The 20756-nt window shown below is 42.1% G+C and overlaps 1 protein-coding gene across 3 annotated transcripts in view; it reads right to left on the bottom strand.

Annotated features, from left to right (window-relative positions):
- Nucleotides 1–20756, bottom strand: part of LOC148506797 (putative guanylate cyclase soluble subunit beta-2) — a 72298-nt gene that overhangs the window by 29492 nt on the left and 22050 nt on the right. For 2 of the 3 annotated variants that reach the window (XM_088446278.1, XM_088446279.1), the window contains exons 2-9: nt 14746–14845; nt 13057–13238; nt 6528–6642; nt 5945–6048; nt 4300–4516; nt 3747–4067; nt 2057–2205; nt 5–151 (exon numbers count right to left, since the gene is read on the bottom strand). In XM_088446278.1, the coding sequence (XP_088302404.1) occupies nt 5–151; nt 2057–2205; nt 3747–4067; nt 4300–4516; nt 5945–6048; nt 6528–6642; nt 13057–13238; nt 14746–14845 (1335 nt within the window). Of the gene's footprint in view, nt 1–4; nt 152–2056; nt 2206–3746; nt 4068–4299; nt 4517–5944; nt 6049–6527; nt 6671–13054; nt 13239–14745; nt 14846–20756 lie in introns of all 3 variants that reach the window. The other variant, XM_088446280.1, reaches the window with a different exon arrangement.

Here is a 20756-nt window from a genome sequence, read left to right as displayed (position 1 = left end):
TTACCTGAATGGGATTTCCCGTTACTGGGTTCTTTACTTCTCTTGCTGTTAGTATCATTCCTAATGCAAAGTTTGCAACTCTTTCAGCGTGAGTAGAAACAGGCACAGGAACACCACCCACCACCATGTAGGCATCACCTATAGTTTCCACCTGTAAAATAACAAGCATATAGTGACACACACTGCAATTCCTGGTACACCCTGTGGCACTGAAGCAATTCCCAATTCATATGTTGCCCATAAGGAAAGTCAGTGTACTGTAACTCTGTATATAATAACACCTTACATTACATATCCTTTATGTATATTTATGTTCTACTAAATACTAACTTATATCAAGCATCTTTTCATAATTAACGGACCCCAATGACTCACTGCATAGAAACAGAATTTAATTGCAAACAAGAACAATAGCAATATGCCTTATCTGTATTCTTACAGTATGAGTTTCCATCCCAAATGCTGGGAGACTGTTCCATGGATCTATCACCCTTTCTGCAATAACATTCTTCCTTATGTTACCTGTCAGAGGGGGTCATTCAGACCCGTTCGCGAGCAAAGGAAGCTCGCAAACGGGTCGATGTTGCCCCACTACGCATGCGCACGACGGAGGGAGCTTCGTCGTGCGCATGCACGAGACCCGGAGAGCGACGGGCTCTCCGTCGCTCCGGGTCTCGCACCAAAGGGGGCGTGCTGTCGATGTTGATTGACCGCACGCCCCCTTTGGTGGGCGTGCCGGGGGCGTGGCTGCCAGACGGAGGCGTTCCCATGGGAACGCCTACCGTCTGAAGCTGGCCCCACTGACATCACTATCACTATCGCAGGGTCTCCGTCACAAGCCCGATGGTCGCGATGGTCTTGACCATCGCGACCATCATCATGGACGCTCGCTATAGCTGTGGGTGGTAACCCACAGTTATGCGAGCGTCCATGAGGACTCTCCTAAAACAGGTAGGAGGGCCCTGATTCAGAGCGAGCGCTCTGGTCAGAGCATTCAGCTCTGAATCAGGCCCAGACTTCCTTACTTCAATTTCAGTATATCCCTGTTCTTTCATTTAATCGTTTTTTCAATATTAACTTCCTGAAGTCTATTATATTTTCAACATATTTAAATATTTCTATAGCATCATGCCTATCCCTCTCTCCTCTGAGGGTTCTCCTCTTGAAGTGTTGTGTTTCCTGATGAGTTTTGTGATGCAGCCCATGCTCTGTTCCAGCCATTCTCTTTTTTTTCTATTTTACTTTTTTTTTTTTTTAAAGAGAGTCTACAGAATTGTTCATATAGCCTGTTTTAGTGATGGACGGCTGTGCAATACCGTCCAACTAACATTCTAATGTAGCAGGAGGCGTCTGTAGGAAAAAGATGCCTCCTATCAGCATCTGCGATCTGAGTGCTGCATCCGAAGACGCTGCATCGGATCACCATCGCGACCATCGGCAACGTACCTGCTCAGCAGGGATCAGGAAATCTGCATCGGAAGACGCAGTCCCTGGCACTCCCAGGAAACGGGGACGAAGCGTCCCTCGTATCCGGAAACGCAGGCCAACCACGTACCCGCTCTGCCCCCAAACATGTGCAGAGTGGATCCTGTGCATGTGCAGACCCCCAACAATCAGAGACGATAATATGTGTAATGTGGTTATTGCTGTCTTAAATTGTTACAGTAGTGAGAGTACATAATTTGTGTAAAGTCTTAATTCCTGTCCCACACTTTGCTTTATACCCTACAGAAGATGCTCCTTGTTCCACCACAGAGATGGCACAACCTCTTCCTTATATATAGAGACTGGATTTATAAGAAGGATAACTTTTCTATAAGAAATATAAAAACTAATTTTATGGAGGCTCACTGCGGTAACCTGGCAAGAATACAAATACAACATGGAGTTTGCAGTTAAATGATATTCTATTAAGCAACACTTTATTGTAAAAGCACAAATAAGTTATTGTTTTGGATGGATCCAGACGATTTTGTAATACACATTAGGAATCCCCCTAAAAATCTTCAAACTAAAGACCAAAGTCATTATGTAATTATTCTGTATAAATGATTACCTTATAGACATCATGCACGGTTGTTAATCTGTCAAAGCGTAGATACATAGAATTTAACATGGAGACAATCTGGATGGGTTCACATTGAGCGCAAATGTTGGTAAATGTTACAACGTCACTAAATAATATTGTACACTCCTTGAATTCACCTGCAAAACATCATAAATACATTATTTTTATATCATGCACACAATTACACTCAGAGCTGTACACATAGGGCCACAATTTTTTTAACAGCTGCAAAATTGTGTCCTTATGTATTTATGGTGGATTGTACATATTGTAAGATTTAGTATGTGCAACTCAATATACAGTGCTCGGATGTGGCAGCATCAAGTCATAGGCTATTGGCTTCAAATACAGCAAATATACACATTGCCATACTGCGCAAGTACCAACATTTCCTTATATAGAATAATACGTATACGCACATCGCTATTTCATTTTGTTTTTTTACTATAGGTTTTTGGAGGCTTGGTGTGCCTGTAGTTAAACAGCCGCATAACATTATTGCACTATTGAGTAGATTCATAAAAGAAATAACAGCGCCTGAATTGCTATAGAGGTGGAATAGGGTAGGCAAGAATAATTTGAGTTGGGGCCACATAACTAGCGATGCAACATTTGAATGGATCTCCAGATACACCTCTTTGGACCGGTATATCGTTTTCGGGTGCTGAAGGTCTGGTGTAAAGGTGCATAGTAATAATGACACCAGCAGCCTCACATTTTCATTGGGTGTTTGAAAACCCACAGCTAATAGTACCTCATTGAATAAGGTTGCAGCTATATTATGTCATCACACTAGAAAGCCGAATCCCATTGTATATATAAAGCAGTAAAAGATAGATGTGAAGTTTGTTTTTTAATTACATTTCAAATGCAAAATGTGACTTTTGCATCTATTAATAACACTGTCAGGATACTTTTCTCTCTATTGTATGTGACATTTCTTTACATTACATTGTGTAGTAAGGGTAATGCATCTTTCACATTTATAACTAACATTGACAAGCAGCATATACTATTTTATAGGTATCTCTATACAATCTTTAGGTATAATTACATGCGTTCATACAGCGAATGCAGACATATTGCTGAGATTGTAGTTGGAAGTGTATAGGACTAAACATACAGTACACACATCATTCTGCACTTACTGAGACAGAAAGATCTGACATACGTTACCAGGCGCTGAATGAAGCCCTTAGCATATAGATGCAGCTATAGTAATGGTACGGTGAAGATGATGATTACTGCCATATCTTTGATTATAATTTATTTTATTAAACTAAACTTAAAATAAAATGACATACTTCTAATACGCACCCAGCAGCAGCGCTCTAGCCTTGGCTGGTTATCACTAAATGAAAGGTACAATGAGATGGAATCCCGACACTTAGCTTAGAAGGAGGAATATTTTATGCATGCATAGTAAATGGATTTATGGTCTCCTTGATGCACCAGTTCTAATAAAATTTTATGACTCTATATATGAATATTTAACCACATTCTTCAAATAAATCAAAGCACCTTACAGTTAATTATCTCTTCATCTCAATCTTGTTTTTGAAGAAGAAGTTGTATGAATTGGGGGTGATAGTCATATTTTGGCTACTTATATATGCTGGATATAAAACTGTGGGAGATATTTGAAAGACCGTATACAGTATATACCAGATATATTTACCTGCTTCTACCCTTTTGCCCTCCTTCAGCTGGTTGGCCACGTGCTTTGGGAGCATGGCGTAGAGGAGAGCTTCAGTCTTCTTTTTCTCTTCCTCTAAGTGCTTGGACAGAATTCTCAGTTCTTCCTTCTTCCTCTCCAGCTGATTGGATAGCTCCATCTCAGCCAATCGTTGCTGATTCAGCAGGATTAGGTCCCGAGTGACATCGTGTGGGGCTATGTCAGAGATGTGCATCTGCCTCTCCTCCAGCTCATGCAAGTTCCGCAAGAGGGGAGAGCACAAGTATAACATGGATTTCAGAGATTCCATCCATATCATCTGACCTGAAGATAAATACATCATTACCTGCTGCACCATCTGCATCAGACATTCTCAGAAATGTAATGTTAAAATTAATTAAAAACATGTATTAACAATTGTCTTCCATACATTAATGGACATTGCCAGCCCTAGTGTCATTTGGATAGATGTTTATATTTCTCTGGGAATGTAACAGAGTTAGATTGCTATTTTGATAGCTATTATTAGTGTTATTTAAATTAATAATACAAATACCTCTCAGTTCCAGCATTGGGCGCTGTTTCCAAGACTCTGGCATCATCTCCCTTTTTGTCCTAAATACAAATTGGCTGTTGATGAACTTTCTGACGTTGGATATGGTCAGTGTGACCTCCGGGTGGACAGTGCTGAAGTACTGATCCAGCCGTATGCCCATAGTCTGCAGGCCTGGCACAATCTTCTGTATGCTCACACCAGCCTGATTCACTCTCAGCTGAAAATGGTCAAATCAAAAAGCAACTTAATTTATGTAGAAGGAAATAACACCAGATCTGTCTACGTTATTGCTCTTTTAAAGTTGACATGGGGCTCTCATTATTTTACATGAAAATACCACTCACCAAGACTTACTAAGCGGGAGATTTTTTAATCCATCTATAGAGGACATGTGTAGAGGTCTTCCCATAGTAACCAATCTGACCATAGCTATCCTAGACTGTACTAGAACTGGATAAATGATAGCTGGAATCTCATTGGTTGCTATGGGCAAAACCTACACTTGATAAATCTCCCCCTTAAATATCAAGACTTGGATCTCCAAATGTTTTTGCTTGTTATTCTTTATAACAATTGTCCAAACATGGGGGCCTCATTTATGGGTCTATCTACTAATTATCCAGGTTTTGACCAGATATTTATAATTTCTTGTCACCACTATTCGCGGCAATAAGAAATTATCTACTGCCAGCATATATTAAAGAACACATGCAGGGAGAGAGGCTCAAGATAGGAGGCCGCCCCTGTGATCTGTAATAGTAAAGTGATCTCATCAGCGATTACTTTTCTCGCATGTGCGGTCTTCTGCAAGTGCATCTGCGAGTGGTGAGTGCCGGGGAGGGAACCTACAGAGCCCTCTCCCAGTACTTTTGCAATCTGTAGCCTATAGGTTACAATGGCTTACCATCTTCAGGTGAGTTAGCTACCAAGGAAAAGCTTCGGACTGCATTGCATTCCATAGCTTGGCAAATTTGTCAAGAAAGCAGCTCCCATAGGTTTCTATGGAGGCTACATTTGCAGTCAAAACGGGGGCTACATTTGCATTCGATATCTGCTGCAGTCCCCTGTAGATACATTCGAAGGATACTTGTTATTGCGGCTACCCCCCGGAAATTGGTGTTTTCAGGGGAAATCCTGGAAAATAATGATTGCTAAATAGGCCAGTTAGTATTAGATGTAAATCCAGCTAAAAGCTGTAGAATCATGGTGGTAGGGGAAAATGTAAATTGTGTGGACTAACAGTTGGGGCAGGGGGTGAACATCCTGGTTTAGCTCTAACTTGCAATGTCAGAATAAAGCTGCTAAATATTTGTGTGTTTCATGCAAAAGCATCCAATATTTCATGAATGCAAACATTTTGCATTTGCACGATACTTGCCTACACTCTGGGAATGTCCGGTAGACCATAAATCTTGCACTCCCGTTAGGGCAGGCCACCCTTCTCCATTCTGCCCACTAACCACATCCCCTGAAGTATGATATGCACCCCTGAAATTATATGGTTTCCCCAAGTGCATATTTGCACCCTTCTTTAAATAAAACCCGAAGTCCACCAAATTGAGCAAGCAAAAATCATGTACATTTTTGCTAAATATGTACAATAGTAACAAGGTTTAACATACTCCATCACCTGATAGTCTCTTACCTCTTCATCAAATACTATATGAAAGGGAAGCCCATTACAAAATGTTTTAACATCAATCCAGAGAGTCTTCGGGTACACTGGAATGAATCCTCTCAGCATTTTACCTGTAACAAAACTCCTATTATTTCTATTAACTTTCATATGTAGAAATATTTTCACACTTTTCAAAACTGAACCACATTAAACGGTCTTTTTGCCAGTAGATCAAAAAATATTGTGTTATAGGATTTCTGCCCAAGGGTAATTGTAGGTATAGTGTGATTCGTGTTAGCCAGTAGGACAGAATCTACACAAGTGAAATACAAATGAGCTATACAGAGATCAAAATAGCAGAAATATAGATCAGTGACATCACAGAATCACATTGTCAGTAGGCACCTGAGAGGCAGAATTTCCTCAAAAACAAGATGTCTGGTTACACTGAGTTTAGGTGACTTAAATAAAATAAATAATAATAAAAACTATCACAATATGCTCTTATTTGAAGACACTCTAGTTAATTAAGTTTAGTAATCTGTTTCCATGAAAATATGTATAGAAGTAGATGCAAGTATCAGTATGTAGTATTATGTGAAGGCAATACCTCTTCCAAATTGAACAATGCCTCGTATGGTCCCCCAATGATTCTTCTTCTTTACAGGACAGACAGACACCTGGTTTGCTCGGTCTCTAATCTTGTTTACAGCATTCTCAATGGTCTGTGGAGCGAAATTAAACATTGAGTTCCTATGGCCATATCACTACAATTATCAGTTCTGTATCGCTATAGACAGGGGCAGACTGGGCCAGGGGGCAGGGTGCCATTTGCCCCTCGGACAAGTGCAATTCTACAAATGTGGGCCGCCAGCCCTCCCAACATGCATATACAGTAACTGCCTACCAAGGCCGCGGCTGTGGTAATAGACTTATTGAAAATGTCTCAAGTGATTCATCATTGAATATGGATTTTATATAGTAATTCTGGGGTTTTCCTAGTGTGCACTCTTTTGCACCAAGGATATCCTTAATAGTGTATACTCAGCTGCTATTTCTGTAACATACAGTACTGATCTACACATGTATGTTCCTAGGGAATGCACCATGACTGAAATTGTTAGATGTGGTATACACAGATAGGATGACACAGGAATACACTTACATTCTTCCCGCAGGAGGAATCGGTCACCTCCCCTAGTCTGTGAAACGCAGTGACAGATGGCTCAACCTTCCAAATCACATCTCCAGAACCATGGGCAGGCTCTGAGATGTGTAGCAAGAGGACTGACTTTCATTGTTTCCCCCCTGCATTCCCTTCACAGAATGAGATTAATTCATCTCATTTGTACACTTCTTATTGTTCTATTGTAAATCTGTTTAATAGATAACCGTGTGTGTCAGGTTAATCTACCCTCTCTGCTATCTTTACATTACTTGGCTGCATAATTTGCTCATTGGGGGAAGGTAGTCATTTATTGATTGTCTCTTTCCTCTATTTAAACCAGGGGCAGCAATGAAATGGTAGACTGAAACCTCATTGACAGATAATGTATTTTAATGAATGTGGTCACAGCTATCTATTCCCAGGAGTAACCATATATTAAAGTCACATAGATTGTTTTTTTTGTTCTCACTCATATCTTAGTAGGCTTCTGATGAAAAATTAGTTGTGTCCAATCTGTATGTTTTCTGGATACTGGCTGAACAGACGCACTGAATAATAATAGCCATTGGCCTCCTTGCCAGTAACAATAAACCTGCTCTAGTTGATATCCCAAGAAGTTGCCTGCATTGTGCAGGCAAAACACGTACTGGGTTACTTACTATGCGCAGTGCTGTCCTCTGTACCTGCTGGAGACTAGCCTATTTATAGCCGACTAGACTAACTAAGTCCCAAAGATGCTCTTTACTAATTGTCATACCTGCTCTATACTGGTTGATGGGCTTGAAGGATCATGTGTGTTTTAGTGCTGACACTGTTGATCTACAGTATGCCATGTACTATATATATATATATATATATATATATATATAGAATTCCTTGGTTTAGGGGTCTTTCTGTTAATTCGGACTAATCTCTTGAACCATTGGATGGATTTTCACTATTCTATACAGCATTGGTCAAGGAAGGTTTAGGTGTATGAACCATTAATCTCTGACAAAAGGGAGCCGAGCAGTGACGTTTATAGTGAAGCAAGTCACAGAATAAATCTTGCCCCAAGCTGCTGTATAGGAGCTGGTCAGGGTGCTGAAACAGCAAGAGAGCATCTGAAACTGAAGCATGCCATGAAGCAAGTAACAGTAAAAACTGTTGTGCTGTGTGAGTGACTGACTTCTGCTGCTGCTGCAGTGCAGGGAGCTGCACTGTGATTGGCTCTCTGAGACAGTGAGAGCCAATCAAAAATAGCAATGTGCCTTGTTGCATAGCAGCAGCCTAGGGTGGGGATGGAGTCAGGGACTGAGCAGGGTCACATCTGAGGCAGACAGGGAGTGAGAGACAGCCTTCAACGAACTCATAAAGATACCCTAATGCAGACACAGTATCCAGGAAGAAGCCAGGGAAGGTATAGTTATCAGGAATGAAAAAAAAAAACAACCATCGGAACACCATCAAATGATCTCCATTTGATGGTGGCAAACTTTGGATCGCCTATATCAAATAGTAAAAATACTACCATCGGAACAAAAACATTGATGGTTAGTAACCATCGAATTCCTATGTCCATCCCTACACTGAACCTGCAGGTGGCCTCCGGCCACCACTGTGAATTGCTCCCTCTCCAGTGTGATGTTCCCGCTCTGCCACACAATGAACAGGAGGCACCTTCCATGGAAGCCAGCGCTGTTCTTCGACAGGGGCACTACGGCATGAAAGCTCAACAGGAAGCCCAGGAAATACAGGATACATTGTGCAAAAAGGACATTGCTCATCGCCATGTTCCGCAGCTGGGGAGGGGTGCGCATTGAGGCTGCAGAAGAATGCACAGGTGCTCCAGCCCCGGGGACATGATGCTGATAGTGACTATGGTAGCTGCAATACAAATCTCTCATCCATGATCCTCCTGCCTTTCCTAGCACATCCCAAAGGCATGGCCCCAGTTAGCTGCAGGGCAGCAGCAGTGGGGGTTATAGTGACACCGGTGAGATGCAGGGGGCAGGAGTGAGAAGCACAACCTATATTGGTCATCATGAGATGCGGGGGGGGGGCTTTGGCGAGATTAAATTGCTTCCGTGCGGAATTGGGGCAGGTTGCTATACACACTATATTTATATGAGGGCTGACTGAAAAGAATGGGTCAGAACACCGACAGCGGCATCCCGACAGCCAGAATCCTAACACCCATAGGGAAGAACCGTAAGTCTCACCCTAACCCTTACCCTAACCCTCCCCGGTGCCTAACCCTAACCTACCCCCCTAGTGCCTAAGCCTAACCTCCCCGCACCCTAAACCTAACACTCCCTCCCCATTGCCTAAACCTAACCTCCCCCCTAGTGCCTAAACCTAACCTCCCCCTCCCTGCACCCTAATCCTAACCCTCCTTCCCCGGTGCCTAACCATAACCCTTCCCCTAGTGCCTTACCCTAACCCCGCACCCTAACCGTCCCCTAACATCCCGATCCTTTGGGATGCCGTTAGTCGGGATACTGGTGCCGGGATCCCGACCTGTCGGGATATTGGTGCAGATATTAAGATCGTTGGCACCCCGCATGCTGGGGTGCCATCTACATCCTGACATGGTGACACTATGCCTGTTATTGTGAAGCTTCATCAATGTGTCTGAACCTGCGGTTGGACTGTCATAGTCTTTTTTGTTTGGTCACAGCGAGTGGAAGATCTTCGTACGTTTCATCATGCAGCATGAGGAAGACGTGTCTGTGAGATTACGTCAGAGATGTGTGAATTAATTTTATGTTAAACTTGGAAAAAGCGGAGATTAAACTCATGAAATGTTACGGCAAGCATACGATAGAGGAACAATTAGCCATGCTGTAGTATTTCGGTGGTGGAAGCACTTCAAAGAGGGTAATATGTGAGTGACTGACGAAGCGTGTTCTAGGAGACCATGCACCATGGTTACAGACATCAACATTACCAAAGCTGTGGAGATGTTGCAAAATTACAGAAGGTTAACTTTACGCAAACTTTCGGCTTCACTCTGCATCTCATTCGAACGGGTTCAGCTTATTGTGACAAAGGAACTGAAAATGCATCACGTGTATGCCAGGTGAGTACCCAGAAATCCAGGGGCTGGCTGGCAACTTTTAGCTTGGGGGGCAAATGCATGCAGGCGGCCCTGGCAGAGGAGTAGCGTGTAGCCAGGGTGCCCGAAAGAACGTGCGTGCTACGGCGCCCCCCCTCAAGTGTTCTAGGGAGGAGGCGGGTCCATATGGGATTAATGTAAGGTAAAAATAAAGATTAGGGGCAGCCCCCTGTCGTAGTGCCCATATGCAATGCCACCCTGTGCCACAGGAGGACACCCTTATGCAGGCCTCGAGTAGTGCCCCCAGTAGTGATCCCCCCTATGCAGTGCCCCTTGTGCCCCCAGTAGTAAGCCCCTTAAATAGTGCCCCCAGTAGTGGTAACCCTTATGCAGTGCCCCTTAAATAGTGGAGTCCCCCCCCTTGTAATGCTCCCAGTAGTCCCCCCCCTTGTAGTGCTCCCAGTAGTCCCCCCCTTGTAGTGCTCCCAGTAGTCCCCCCCTTGTAGTGCTCCCAGTAGTCCTCCCCCCCCGCAGCAGAGACATAATAAAAAAATGAAAAAAAAAACACCTACCTGACACCCGCTCCTGCTCCTGGTCCCGCCGCCGAGATCAGCTCCTCCGTCCGCCGCTTTGCATTATGGGAGTGACGCGTCATGGGAGTGAAGCGTCACTCCCATTACCCACTGTGGGAGCCGGAAAATGTCCGGCTCTGGCAGTGGGAGCAGCAGCCAATGAGAGTCTGTCTGACTCTCATCAGCTGCTAAAGCAACACACAGCTGCCGGCTCCGGCGGCTGTGTGTTTGTGCTGTGTAGCGCTGACCGAACTCTGTCCGGTCAGTGCTACATACACGGTGCAGTCTGTGTCACAGTGACACAGTCTGCACCGCGGCCCGCGGCCCGCATGATGCTGCGGCCCGGGGGGCACATGGCACCCTGCCCCCCGGCCCAGCCCGCCACTGCAGAAATCTCACAGAAGAGCAGATGCGACGATGAGTTGAATCGTGCAAGAATACCGTTCAAATGTTGAAGAGGCTACCCCGATATCCTGACATCGATTGTGACGTGTGACAGATTGCAGTGGATGTTGACTCTGTTGGGGCAGGATGAAGAAAAGACATGGTGCAGAATTCAGCATGGAAGGTCATACTGTCCATTTTTTGGGACTGTTGCGTCGTAATCCTAACTGATTACCTTCCGAAGCGTCAGACCATCACCAGCACTTAATACTGCACCTTTCTGCAGAAATTGCGAGATGCCATGGAAGAAAAACACCATGGTATGATCAGCAAAGGCATCCATTTCCTAGCCAACAATGCACCCATGCATTCCGGCCAAGCATCCGCTGTGGAAGATGACAGGTGTTGCTATGACATTTTGCCTCATCCCCCCTATGATACCCCCTCATATATATCTTATATATAAAATTAATTGGTTATGCATTCGGACACCCCTGCACCGATTGGAATGAAACCAACGTGAGGTGGTCCAGTTGGATCTTGGCCAAGTTTTAGGGGGGGGGGGGTCAGGATCCCGGTCAGATATCCCGTTGGTGTATGCTGGGCAGCACTTTGACCCAGGGAGTCTGTTCTGGGCCTTCCACTGGATGGATATGGATGGAAACTTCACAGAGGGGTTGCAATTGGTCTGGGATGCCTAATGGGAGTGGTTGGGGTCCCGGTTGGATCTCAGGGCGGAGTGCACCAGGCAGAACTGTGATCCAGGCAGCCTGTTCTGGGCCTTACACTTAATGGATTTAGATGACATTACATAATAAAAGTTAATAACATGACGATTTAAACCTGGGCAATACAGGGTACTTAGGCTAGTAATTGAATAAATAGAAGCACAGAAATAATAACCTTTTTGTTTCTCCTTGAGGACTGCAGCACAGCGGGAATGTTGTATTGTATTGCTGCTCATGGATACTTTAATGGTGGTCTTAGAATTTAACGGTGATTATTCATATTTAGTTCATCTCACAAGATATAAGTGACAGCGACTATCATATACATCTCCAGCCCACACCTGGTCTCTTCCCCTTGTCTATCCTATGTACCCTGTCTCACTTCCTCACTTACGTAACTGGAGTACTCATCTGCAGCCTGCCATCTTCCTGGGCTGTACCTTGGTATCTAAACCATCATGGAGATAGAGATATTTCATATTCTCTCTGAGGTAAGCTATACAATGATGTTGAAAATATAAAACTGCCCATCTAGTATGGTCAAAGTTTGGTGCAATGGTATAATGGGACCAAAATTGGGGGGAGGGGCTGCAGGGAAAATAGATGTTATCAATGATGCTATTCGCATTGTCATGCCTCCCGCACCTCCTGCCTAGGCCTTTCCCTATGTCACCTCCCAAGCACACAGATGAAAATTATATGGATTATATCTGTATTTTCGAAAATGTAATAATACTTTACTCTTCCATTTATTTATATTAGTTTTATGCAATTGCATTTTCAGTTTTTCAGTATAGTGTATTCTATGTATCTATATAGTGACTTAATTGTTACTGTATATTGTAGAACGTTAATAATGTGAGTTATATTTGGGTGTGTTGTTGCCCAGCAATGTGAATACAAAAGAAAGGGACATAAGTACAGTAAGAATCCTTATCATTTTGGAGCACCTGTTGTGATATATGTTACAATGTTTGCCTGCTACCTGCAGCTCCTCAGCTTTTGTCAAACTAACATGTTTTCCTATCAGAAGTTTTATAGAGGCACTTATATAGCATACGTATATTTCAGGCCACTGTCACAATGTCCATTAAATAGACAATGGAACTTAATAAATGAGCTCTGTCTAGTAGTGATAAGCTGTGATTTTTATTTATCAAAGCCAGGAAGGTCCACATTCTGATCCCTCTGGGCCTCTCTCGTTAGGAAGAACACACAACAATGAAACACCAAAGATGTAATGAGCACACCTGTTTGTTATTTTGCTGGGAAGTCTGTTTATTGGAGGATTTCGGTGGCACTATCGGTTTCTGAGTGACAAGGAAGACAATATGTTCTTTCTTCCCCGTTCTCTCTTCTTCATTCGATTCACTGATTATTTCCATAGAAATTTCAGTTTTGAAAAAATCCATTGCTACTGCTGCCATAATGCCTATAAAATTGAAAACAGACAGAGTTGTGTATGTACATTTCTTCCTTAGAAAATCCTTGTCAGCTTTGTTTGTAGCATTCAATGTCATGGGGTTACTATACACAAGACTGGATTTATGAAAAATAAGGCCAGCTCAGTTAGGAGCTTTGGGATCCCACCGCTACTGTCCTAACTTTACTGTGTCCGTCACCATGACCACCTCATTGAACATTTTGGAGCCTGCAACTTTATACAGACCCACAAATACGGTGAGCGTTTTTCTTTACAAACCCCTCCCCTAGCACAGACCACACCCCCATTGTCAGCCAATATGCACTTACTACTCAACTACTTTGACCCCAAATGTATAAACCTCCACCCATTGCCCCTCATCATTACACACATAAACATTGCAAGCCAACTTGCACAGAATTCACAATGCACCTCAGACCTCAGTTGCACACACCACAATATGCATTTGTGCAACCCTAACCCATAACCCTCTCATTACACTTTCAACTCCTGGTGGAGTCCAGGTCTTGGAGATCTTGTGGATGACACAAATTAGATTTTTGAAATCAGAAGCAAACTGACAATACTACGGTCCATGTTCTCCTCTGAGGGCAGCAATACCTACATTTTATTCCTTGAAACTTTATCATTTTCATTGTTGCTTGCCCATACTCTTAGCCCACTCTTTCTCTATATTTACTATAGGTAGTTGAATATACAAAGTGTTCTCTGACGCAGCAACTAATATAGATATCTTTTTAACCCTTACACCAACAAATCCACCTGAATTTCGTGAAACTAGGTAAATCCGAGTCTCAGTTCTAATCTCCTGAGGAGATCCGGGTAAATCTGGGTCGCGGCTCTGATCTTTTTGCGGTTTGGAATTCAGATTTTAATTCCGAATTTCTGGTTTTGGATTGCATAAGTTACATGATTTTAGCGGTTTTTAAAACTTTTTATCTATTTTTTATTTTTAAAAATCCAGATCCAAAAACCAAAACCAAAACACTTGAGGGTGGTTTGCAAAACCAAATCCAGATCCAAAACCTTGAAGGAGATACAGATCCAAAAACAAACCATGTGAGTCAGTGAACATCGCTAATTAGTATAAAATATATACTAGCCAAATGTCACTTTATTCATTAGTTCTACTAATAAGATAGTAACCTATGGCTCAGTCTATGACATTATCATGTATACAAATAATCTTTTTTAGATAAATTACCTGCATGTTAATGACCCCCATACTGTGGGCTGACTCTAATCAGTGGCAGTCAGTTCTCCATTCGGATGAAGGATGTGCCAATAAAGGCAGATATATTTAAACCATCCCCATTCCGGTGAGATTTATTCTGTGCAGCAAGATGATGACTTAGCGGCCAGTTTATTAAAATAATTTTTTACTTTAGGTAAATACATTTCTTAATACCACCAAATGGTTTTAATGGCAATCATACTATACCACTGTCACACAAGAACACTGAGAGGAAAGATAGAGTAAATGATATTGCAGTACCTGGAACAATGTGACATAGACCTCTCCTGTCTGAGTAGTAATGCAAATGCATTGAGCCATCCTCATTCATCTCTACCCTGAAGGAAGGGGCATTCATGGCCTGTGGATAAAAAATGCGCACATGCAAACCTATGATTATAGAATTACGTGTATACTTTACAAAAAAAATTGGTGAAAGTCAAACCTGTATTAACTAGTAGGGGTATATTTACTAATGTGCAGGTTTTTATAAATGAAGATGTTGCCCATAACAACCAATCAGATTCTACTTATCATTTATTTAGTATCTTCTAGAAGATAATAGCTAGAATCTGATTGGTTGCTATGGGCAACATCTCCACTTCTAAAAAAAACCTGCACTTTAGTAATTATACCCCATAATGTCAGAGAGTGACAAAGATACCAATATTAGGGTAATGTGTATACACAATGGAAATTAATTAATGAAATACTGATGCAAGTATTGTGTAACAACATGATAATAGCCAGAAAAAAATGACCTGCTGATATTGAAAAATTGTAGAATTTACATACGTTATGTTGAAAATGGTAATTTTGTAAATTTGTTTCCTTAATTAAATTGATTTGGAAGATAAAACAAAATGTCACCTAATATTCCAATGCATTCGCTGCAATGGAATTAATATATTCACAGATATTTTTCTATGGAAGATATTGATGAGGTTAAGAGATGGAGAGTAGATGTGTTTTGATTTGTTTTTACATTAATTCTGTGGGTGTTGGTAATTTCATAAAATATTGTTTCATTGAAATACGAGCAAATGCTCACATTCTAATAGAGTTTGGGAAAAATAGATCAACTAACTATGTGCCTGATTCAGAGTCGCTCGTAAGCGGTCGCTCGTTCGCTCCGAGCAATGTTCGCACATCTGCGCATGCGTATGGGTCGTAATGCGCATGCGCCAACCAGTCATTGCGGTCGGAAATCGTGTGTTCGCAAAATTGCGAGTGCCTGCTAATTTGAGTGACAGGATGAGGCGTTTGTGGGTGGTAACAGGGGAAGGTGCTTGAAAACGGGGAGTGGAGATCCGAACGCAGGCGTGCCAAAAGGTCAAAACGGGCGTTTTAAGGGTGTGCATAATTAACAAAGCAGCGTCATCGGCCATGTCACTTGGTTGTCTCAGCCTGAACTGTTCGCATGATTGCGGTAGGAAAATCCAACCACAAGCACTGAGAGCAGTTCAGACGCCTTTCGATGTACTCGATTAATCGAATAAATAGCGGAGATGACGTATGATGCGAACGGCGAGGGGGCGTTTTTACAAAATAGCGAGCGCATATTTTGTTCGCTCAGACATAGAGGCGTCATCAGACAGCAAAGAGCGAGCGCTCTATTTTTTTTCTGAACGAGCGAGCGCAAATAGCGTCCGGCTCTGAATCAGGCCCTATGTGAGATGAGATCTTCATCACATCTACATATAAATCAGAAACCACCGAAATCAGACACCACATAAATGTGAGTGGTGATATCAGTGTAGCTAGTTTTTTTTTTTTTTTAAAGATTCCTGCTTCAAGGATATTATTATTATTATTATTATTATTATTATTATTATTAATAATAATAATAATAATAATAATAATAATAATAATAAACAGCAGCAGTAAATAAGTAATTAAGAATTGACAATCTTTAACTTTTAAGTTGAATTTAATAAAGATGTATGTAAAAGTACTGTATTTTGCAATACATTTAGGTTTTCCTGGTATTAAAAACTAAGGCCCTCATTCAGAGCCGCTCGTTAGCGGCAGTAGGCTCGTTCCGAGCGATGTTTGCACATCTGCGCATGCGTACGGTTTTTAGTACGCATGCGCGAACCAGTCAGTGCGGCCAAAAATCGTTTGTACGCTATATAGCGAGTGCCTGCTATTTTGAGTGACAGAATGAGGCGTATGTGGGTGGTAACAGGGGAAGGTGCTTGAAAATGGGGAGTGGAGATCCGAACGCAGGCGTGCTTAAAGGTCAAAACGGGCGTATTATGGGTGTGCATAATTAATACAGCAGCGTCATTGACCACGTCACTGGGTTATTTTATAGCCAGAACTGCTCGCAAATTTGTGGTAGCAAACACCAACCACAAGAATAGCGAGCAGTTCATACGCTGGTCGATGTACTCGATTAATCTAATAAATAGCGGACATGACGTATGGTCCGAGCGGCCAGGGGGCGTTTTTTACAAATAAACGAGCGTATGTTTTGCTCGCTCGTTCAGACTTAGAGGCGTGAACAGACTGCAATTTGTGAACGGATCATTTGAATAGCCACCCCTTGTTTTTGAACGAACGACCGCAAATAGCGAACGGCTCTGAATGAGGGCCTAAACTCATTCTTGTTCGGGGTATGAAAACATATTGTGATAATCTCTGCTTCAGGCTATAGATGGCTGGAAATTAAATGTTTTTTTTATATTACATTTACTCACATCTGCATTATAATTGAAAATATTTTTTTTATTTATTTTGTTCTTCATATACAAACAGTTCAATATCAAGTTTTAATTTTCTTTTAATGTAATATCTTTATTAGTGTCTGCTGATTCATCATAATTCTATTGTATGTACTAATAACTTAAACACTTGTAAATACACCAATAAAAATGAGTCCGTAGTAGGAGGGTTATTTACTCTGTATATTCCATAGTACTCAGGTGTGCTGTTGGATAGAACGCTATATTCCATAGTACTCAGGTGTGCTGTTGGATAGAATGCTATATTCCATAGTACTTAGGTGTGCTGTTGGATAGAATGCTATATTCCATAGTACTCAGGTGTGCTGATGGATAGAACGCTATATTCCATAGTACTCAGGTGTGCTGTTGGATAGAAATCTATATTCTATAGTCCTCAGGTGTGCTGTTGGATAGAACGCTATATTCCATAGTACTCAGGTGTGCTGTTGGATAGAACGCTATATTCCATAGTACTCAAGTGTGCTGTTGGATAGAATGCTATATTCCATAGTACTCAGGTGTGCTGTTGGATAGAACGCTATATTCCATAGTACTCAGGTGTGCTGTTGGATAGAACGCTATATTCCATAGTACTCAGGTGTGCTGTTGGATATAATGCTATATTCCATAGTACTCAGGTGTGCTGTTGGATATAATGCTATATTCCATAGTACTCAGGTGTGCTGTTGGATATAATGCTATATTCCATAGTACTCAGGTGTGCTGATGGATAGAATGCTATATTCCATACTACTCAGGTGTGCTGTTGGATAGAATGCTGTATTCCATAGTACTCAGATGTGCTGTTGGATAGAACGCTATATTCCATAGTACTCAGGTGTGCTGTTGGATAGAACGCTATATTCCATAGTACTCAGGTGTGCTGTTGGATAGAATGCTATATTCCATAGTACTTAGGTGTGCTGTTGTATAGAACGCTATATTCCATAGTACTCAGGTGTGCTGTTGGATAGAATGCTATATTCCATAGTACTCATGTGTGCTGTTGGATAGAATGCTATATTCCCAGGGCCAGATTAACAATGGGGCAGATGAAGCTACAGCTACAGGTCTCCACATAAAAATAGGCCCATTGTCATGACAACATGATGTTGACTGGCCATCTGCTCTCCACACGGACGGCCATAAATCATTAGTGTAAAAATTCTATTTCTATTTGCCTCACAAAATTAAGCATTTTTTTCCTTTTACATATTTAGGGAGACATTGGGTCTGAGAGTATAAGGGTGTACACGCTCCCATGGCACTGGCCACACCCACACAGCACTGGTCAGCTCCAGGCCCATGTGGCCCTCAATCCGGCCCTGTATATTCCATAGTACTCAGGTGTGCTGTTGGATAGAATGCTATAATCCATAGTACTCAGGTGTGCTGTTGGATAGAACGCTATATTCCATAGTACTCAGGTGTGCTGATGGATAGAATGCTACATTCCATAGTACTCAGGTGTGCTGTTGGATAGAATGCTATATTCCATAGTACTCAGGTGTGCTGTTGGATAGAACGCTATATTCCATAGTACTCAGGTGTGCTGTTGGATAGTAATCTATATTCCATAGTCCTCAGGTGTGCTGTTGGATAGAACGCTATATTCCATAGTCCTCAGGTGTGCTGTTGGATAGAACGCTACTGTATATTCCATAGTACTCAGGTGTCCTGTTGGATAGAACGCATCACCTAAAGAGTGAAGCTTCAGCTTAGCTGATTATTTATGATTTTGCTATTTGTGCTGTAAATCCTGTGTATCAGGAGGATGTAGTTTAAATCCCGTATCAGGACTAGGCATCATTCATTTTCGTTGTTTTGCAAAAACCACTTTCACACTTTTCCAAAATGTTGTAGTCACCACATGGGGATTAGATTAAACTGACCTGCTCCCCCAGAATGTCTGGAAGACTCCTGAATTTCAGGGAGCTCTCCTGGGCTCCCAAGAGAGTAAGCCAGATTGGCTCACTTCCCCAGTGATGATGCAAAAGCACACAAATAAATATGTATTCAGGGGGACTCTCAATTTGTCTAAATCCTATATTGTTTATCCTTTTTATGACACTGTAGGGTTATATTTGCTTTTTAAAATGTTACTGCCGGTACACACTAGACGATGTCTAGTGTGCCCAACCTCATTGGTGACAGGACCCGACGGGGGAGCTGGCATCAGCAAGTGCACACACACACACACACTTGCTGGCGATAGAGCGATGGCGGGGGCCATACTGCATTCGGCAGCATGGCCCCCTGCTAACAATATTGCCCATCGGACCTGCATGTAGGGACGACGGAGGATGTCGCTGATGACGTGCGGGAGTGCGTATCATCAGCGACATAGCAAGCGATTGCATGATAACGACATCGTCTATCGCAGTAAGGAAGATTCCTTACCTAGAGCCGTTGGGATTGTAACCTGGTCGGTACGCCGGGGTCAGGATTCTGACCGTCAGGATCCCGAGCACCAGCATCCCGTAGCCATCCCGAGCCTTGCATCCCGTACCCATCCTGAGCGCCAGCGTCCCGTACCCATCCTGAGCGCCAGCATCCTGTACCCATCCCGAGCATCGGCATCCCCTACCCATCCCGACGCCGGCATCCTGTACCCATCCCGACGCCGGCATTCTGTACCCATCCCGTCTGCATGAGTTGCCTCCCACAACTGACTTCTGACAAAGGCAAAATTAACATGTAAAAATTTATTTAATAAGATATTTCTATGGAACATGCCCATTTTGATTTATTAATAAGTATCAATACACTATTCTTTCTATTTAGTAGACATAATACACTTCTCTTGCTTGTAAATAAGGTACTTCGTACAGCATGAAGAATCTTCAGATACATCTGATTGGACGTAAAACCACCACCTATGACAATGGATAAATTCTATAAATGATGACTCTGATCTAGTTTCATCTTTCTTGCTTCTAATTAGTTTATAAATTATACTAATAATATTCCCTGATTAAAACAAATAGTAAATTAACACAAAATACAACTAGAGGCATTTAGAGAAAAACACAGAAGGAACTGTAATGGGGTGGTAAAGAGGTAGAAGACTGAGGGAGAGATGTACTAAGCCTTTGAGAGTGATAAAGTGGAGAAAGATAAAGTACTAACCAATCAGCTCCTAACTATCATTTTACAGGCTTTGTTTGACAAATGGCAGTTAGGAGCAGATTGGTTGTTACTTTATCTCTCTCGAAGGCTTAGTACAGACAGAATTTTACATGACAATTCTAAGTGTTTGTTATGGGTGTGAGAAGTTTCCTCCTTAGAGAGACAGTATATGCTAAAGGAAAATACACAATGAGTCACTTCTGTTTTCTGAAGATTGCTGTTCTATACAATAAGGTCACAGCAATGCATCATCGTCTACTGAAAACACTGCAATTGTCGGTAAGTTTAAGCTACAGTGCCATGTTATTAATTGGGATTAGTTTAGTAAGATGCTGTTTTTGTTAAAGAATGTTTTGACTGGCTGGACGGATCTTTCTAAAGTGTTCACCTAAAATCACCTTGCAATTCTAACCC

Source organism: Taudactylus pleione, unplaced genomic scaffold, assembly GCF_031769625.1.
Source record: "Taudactylus pleione unplaced genomic scaffold, aTauple2 ptg000395l, whole genome shotgun sequence".
NCBI lineage: Eukaryota > Metazoa > Chordata > Amphibia > Anura > Myobatrachidae > Taudactylus > Taudactylus pleione.
This window is presented reverse-complemented; position numbering and strand designations above follow the sequence as displayed.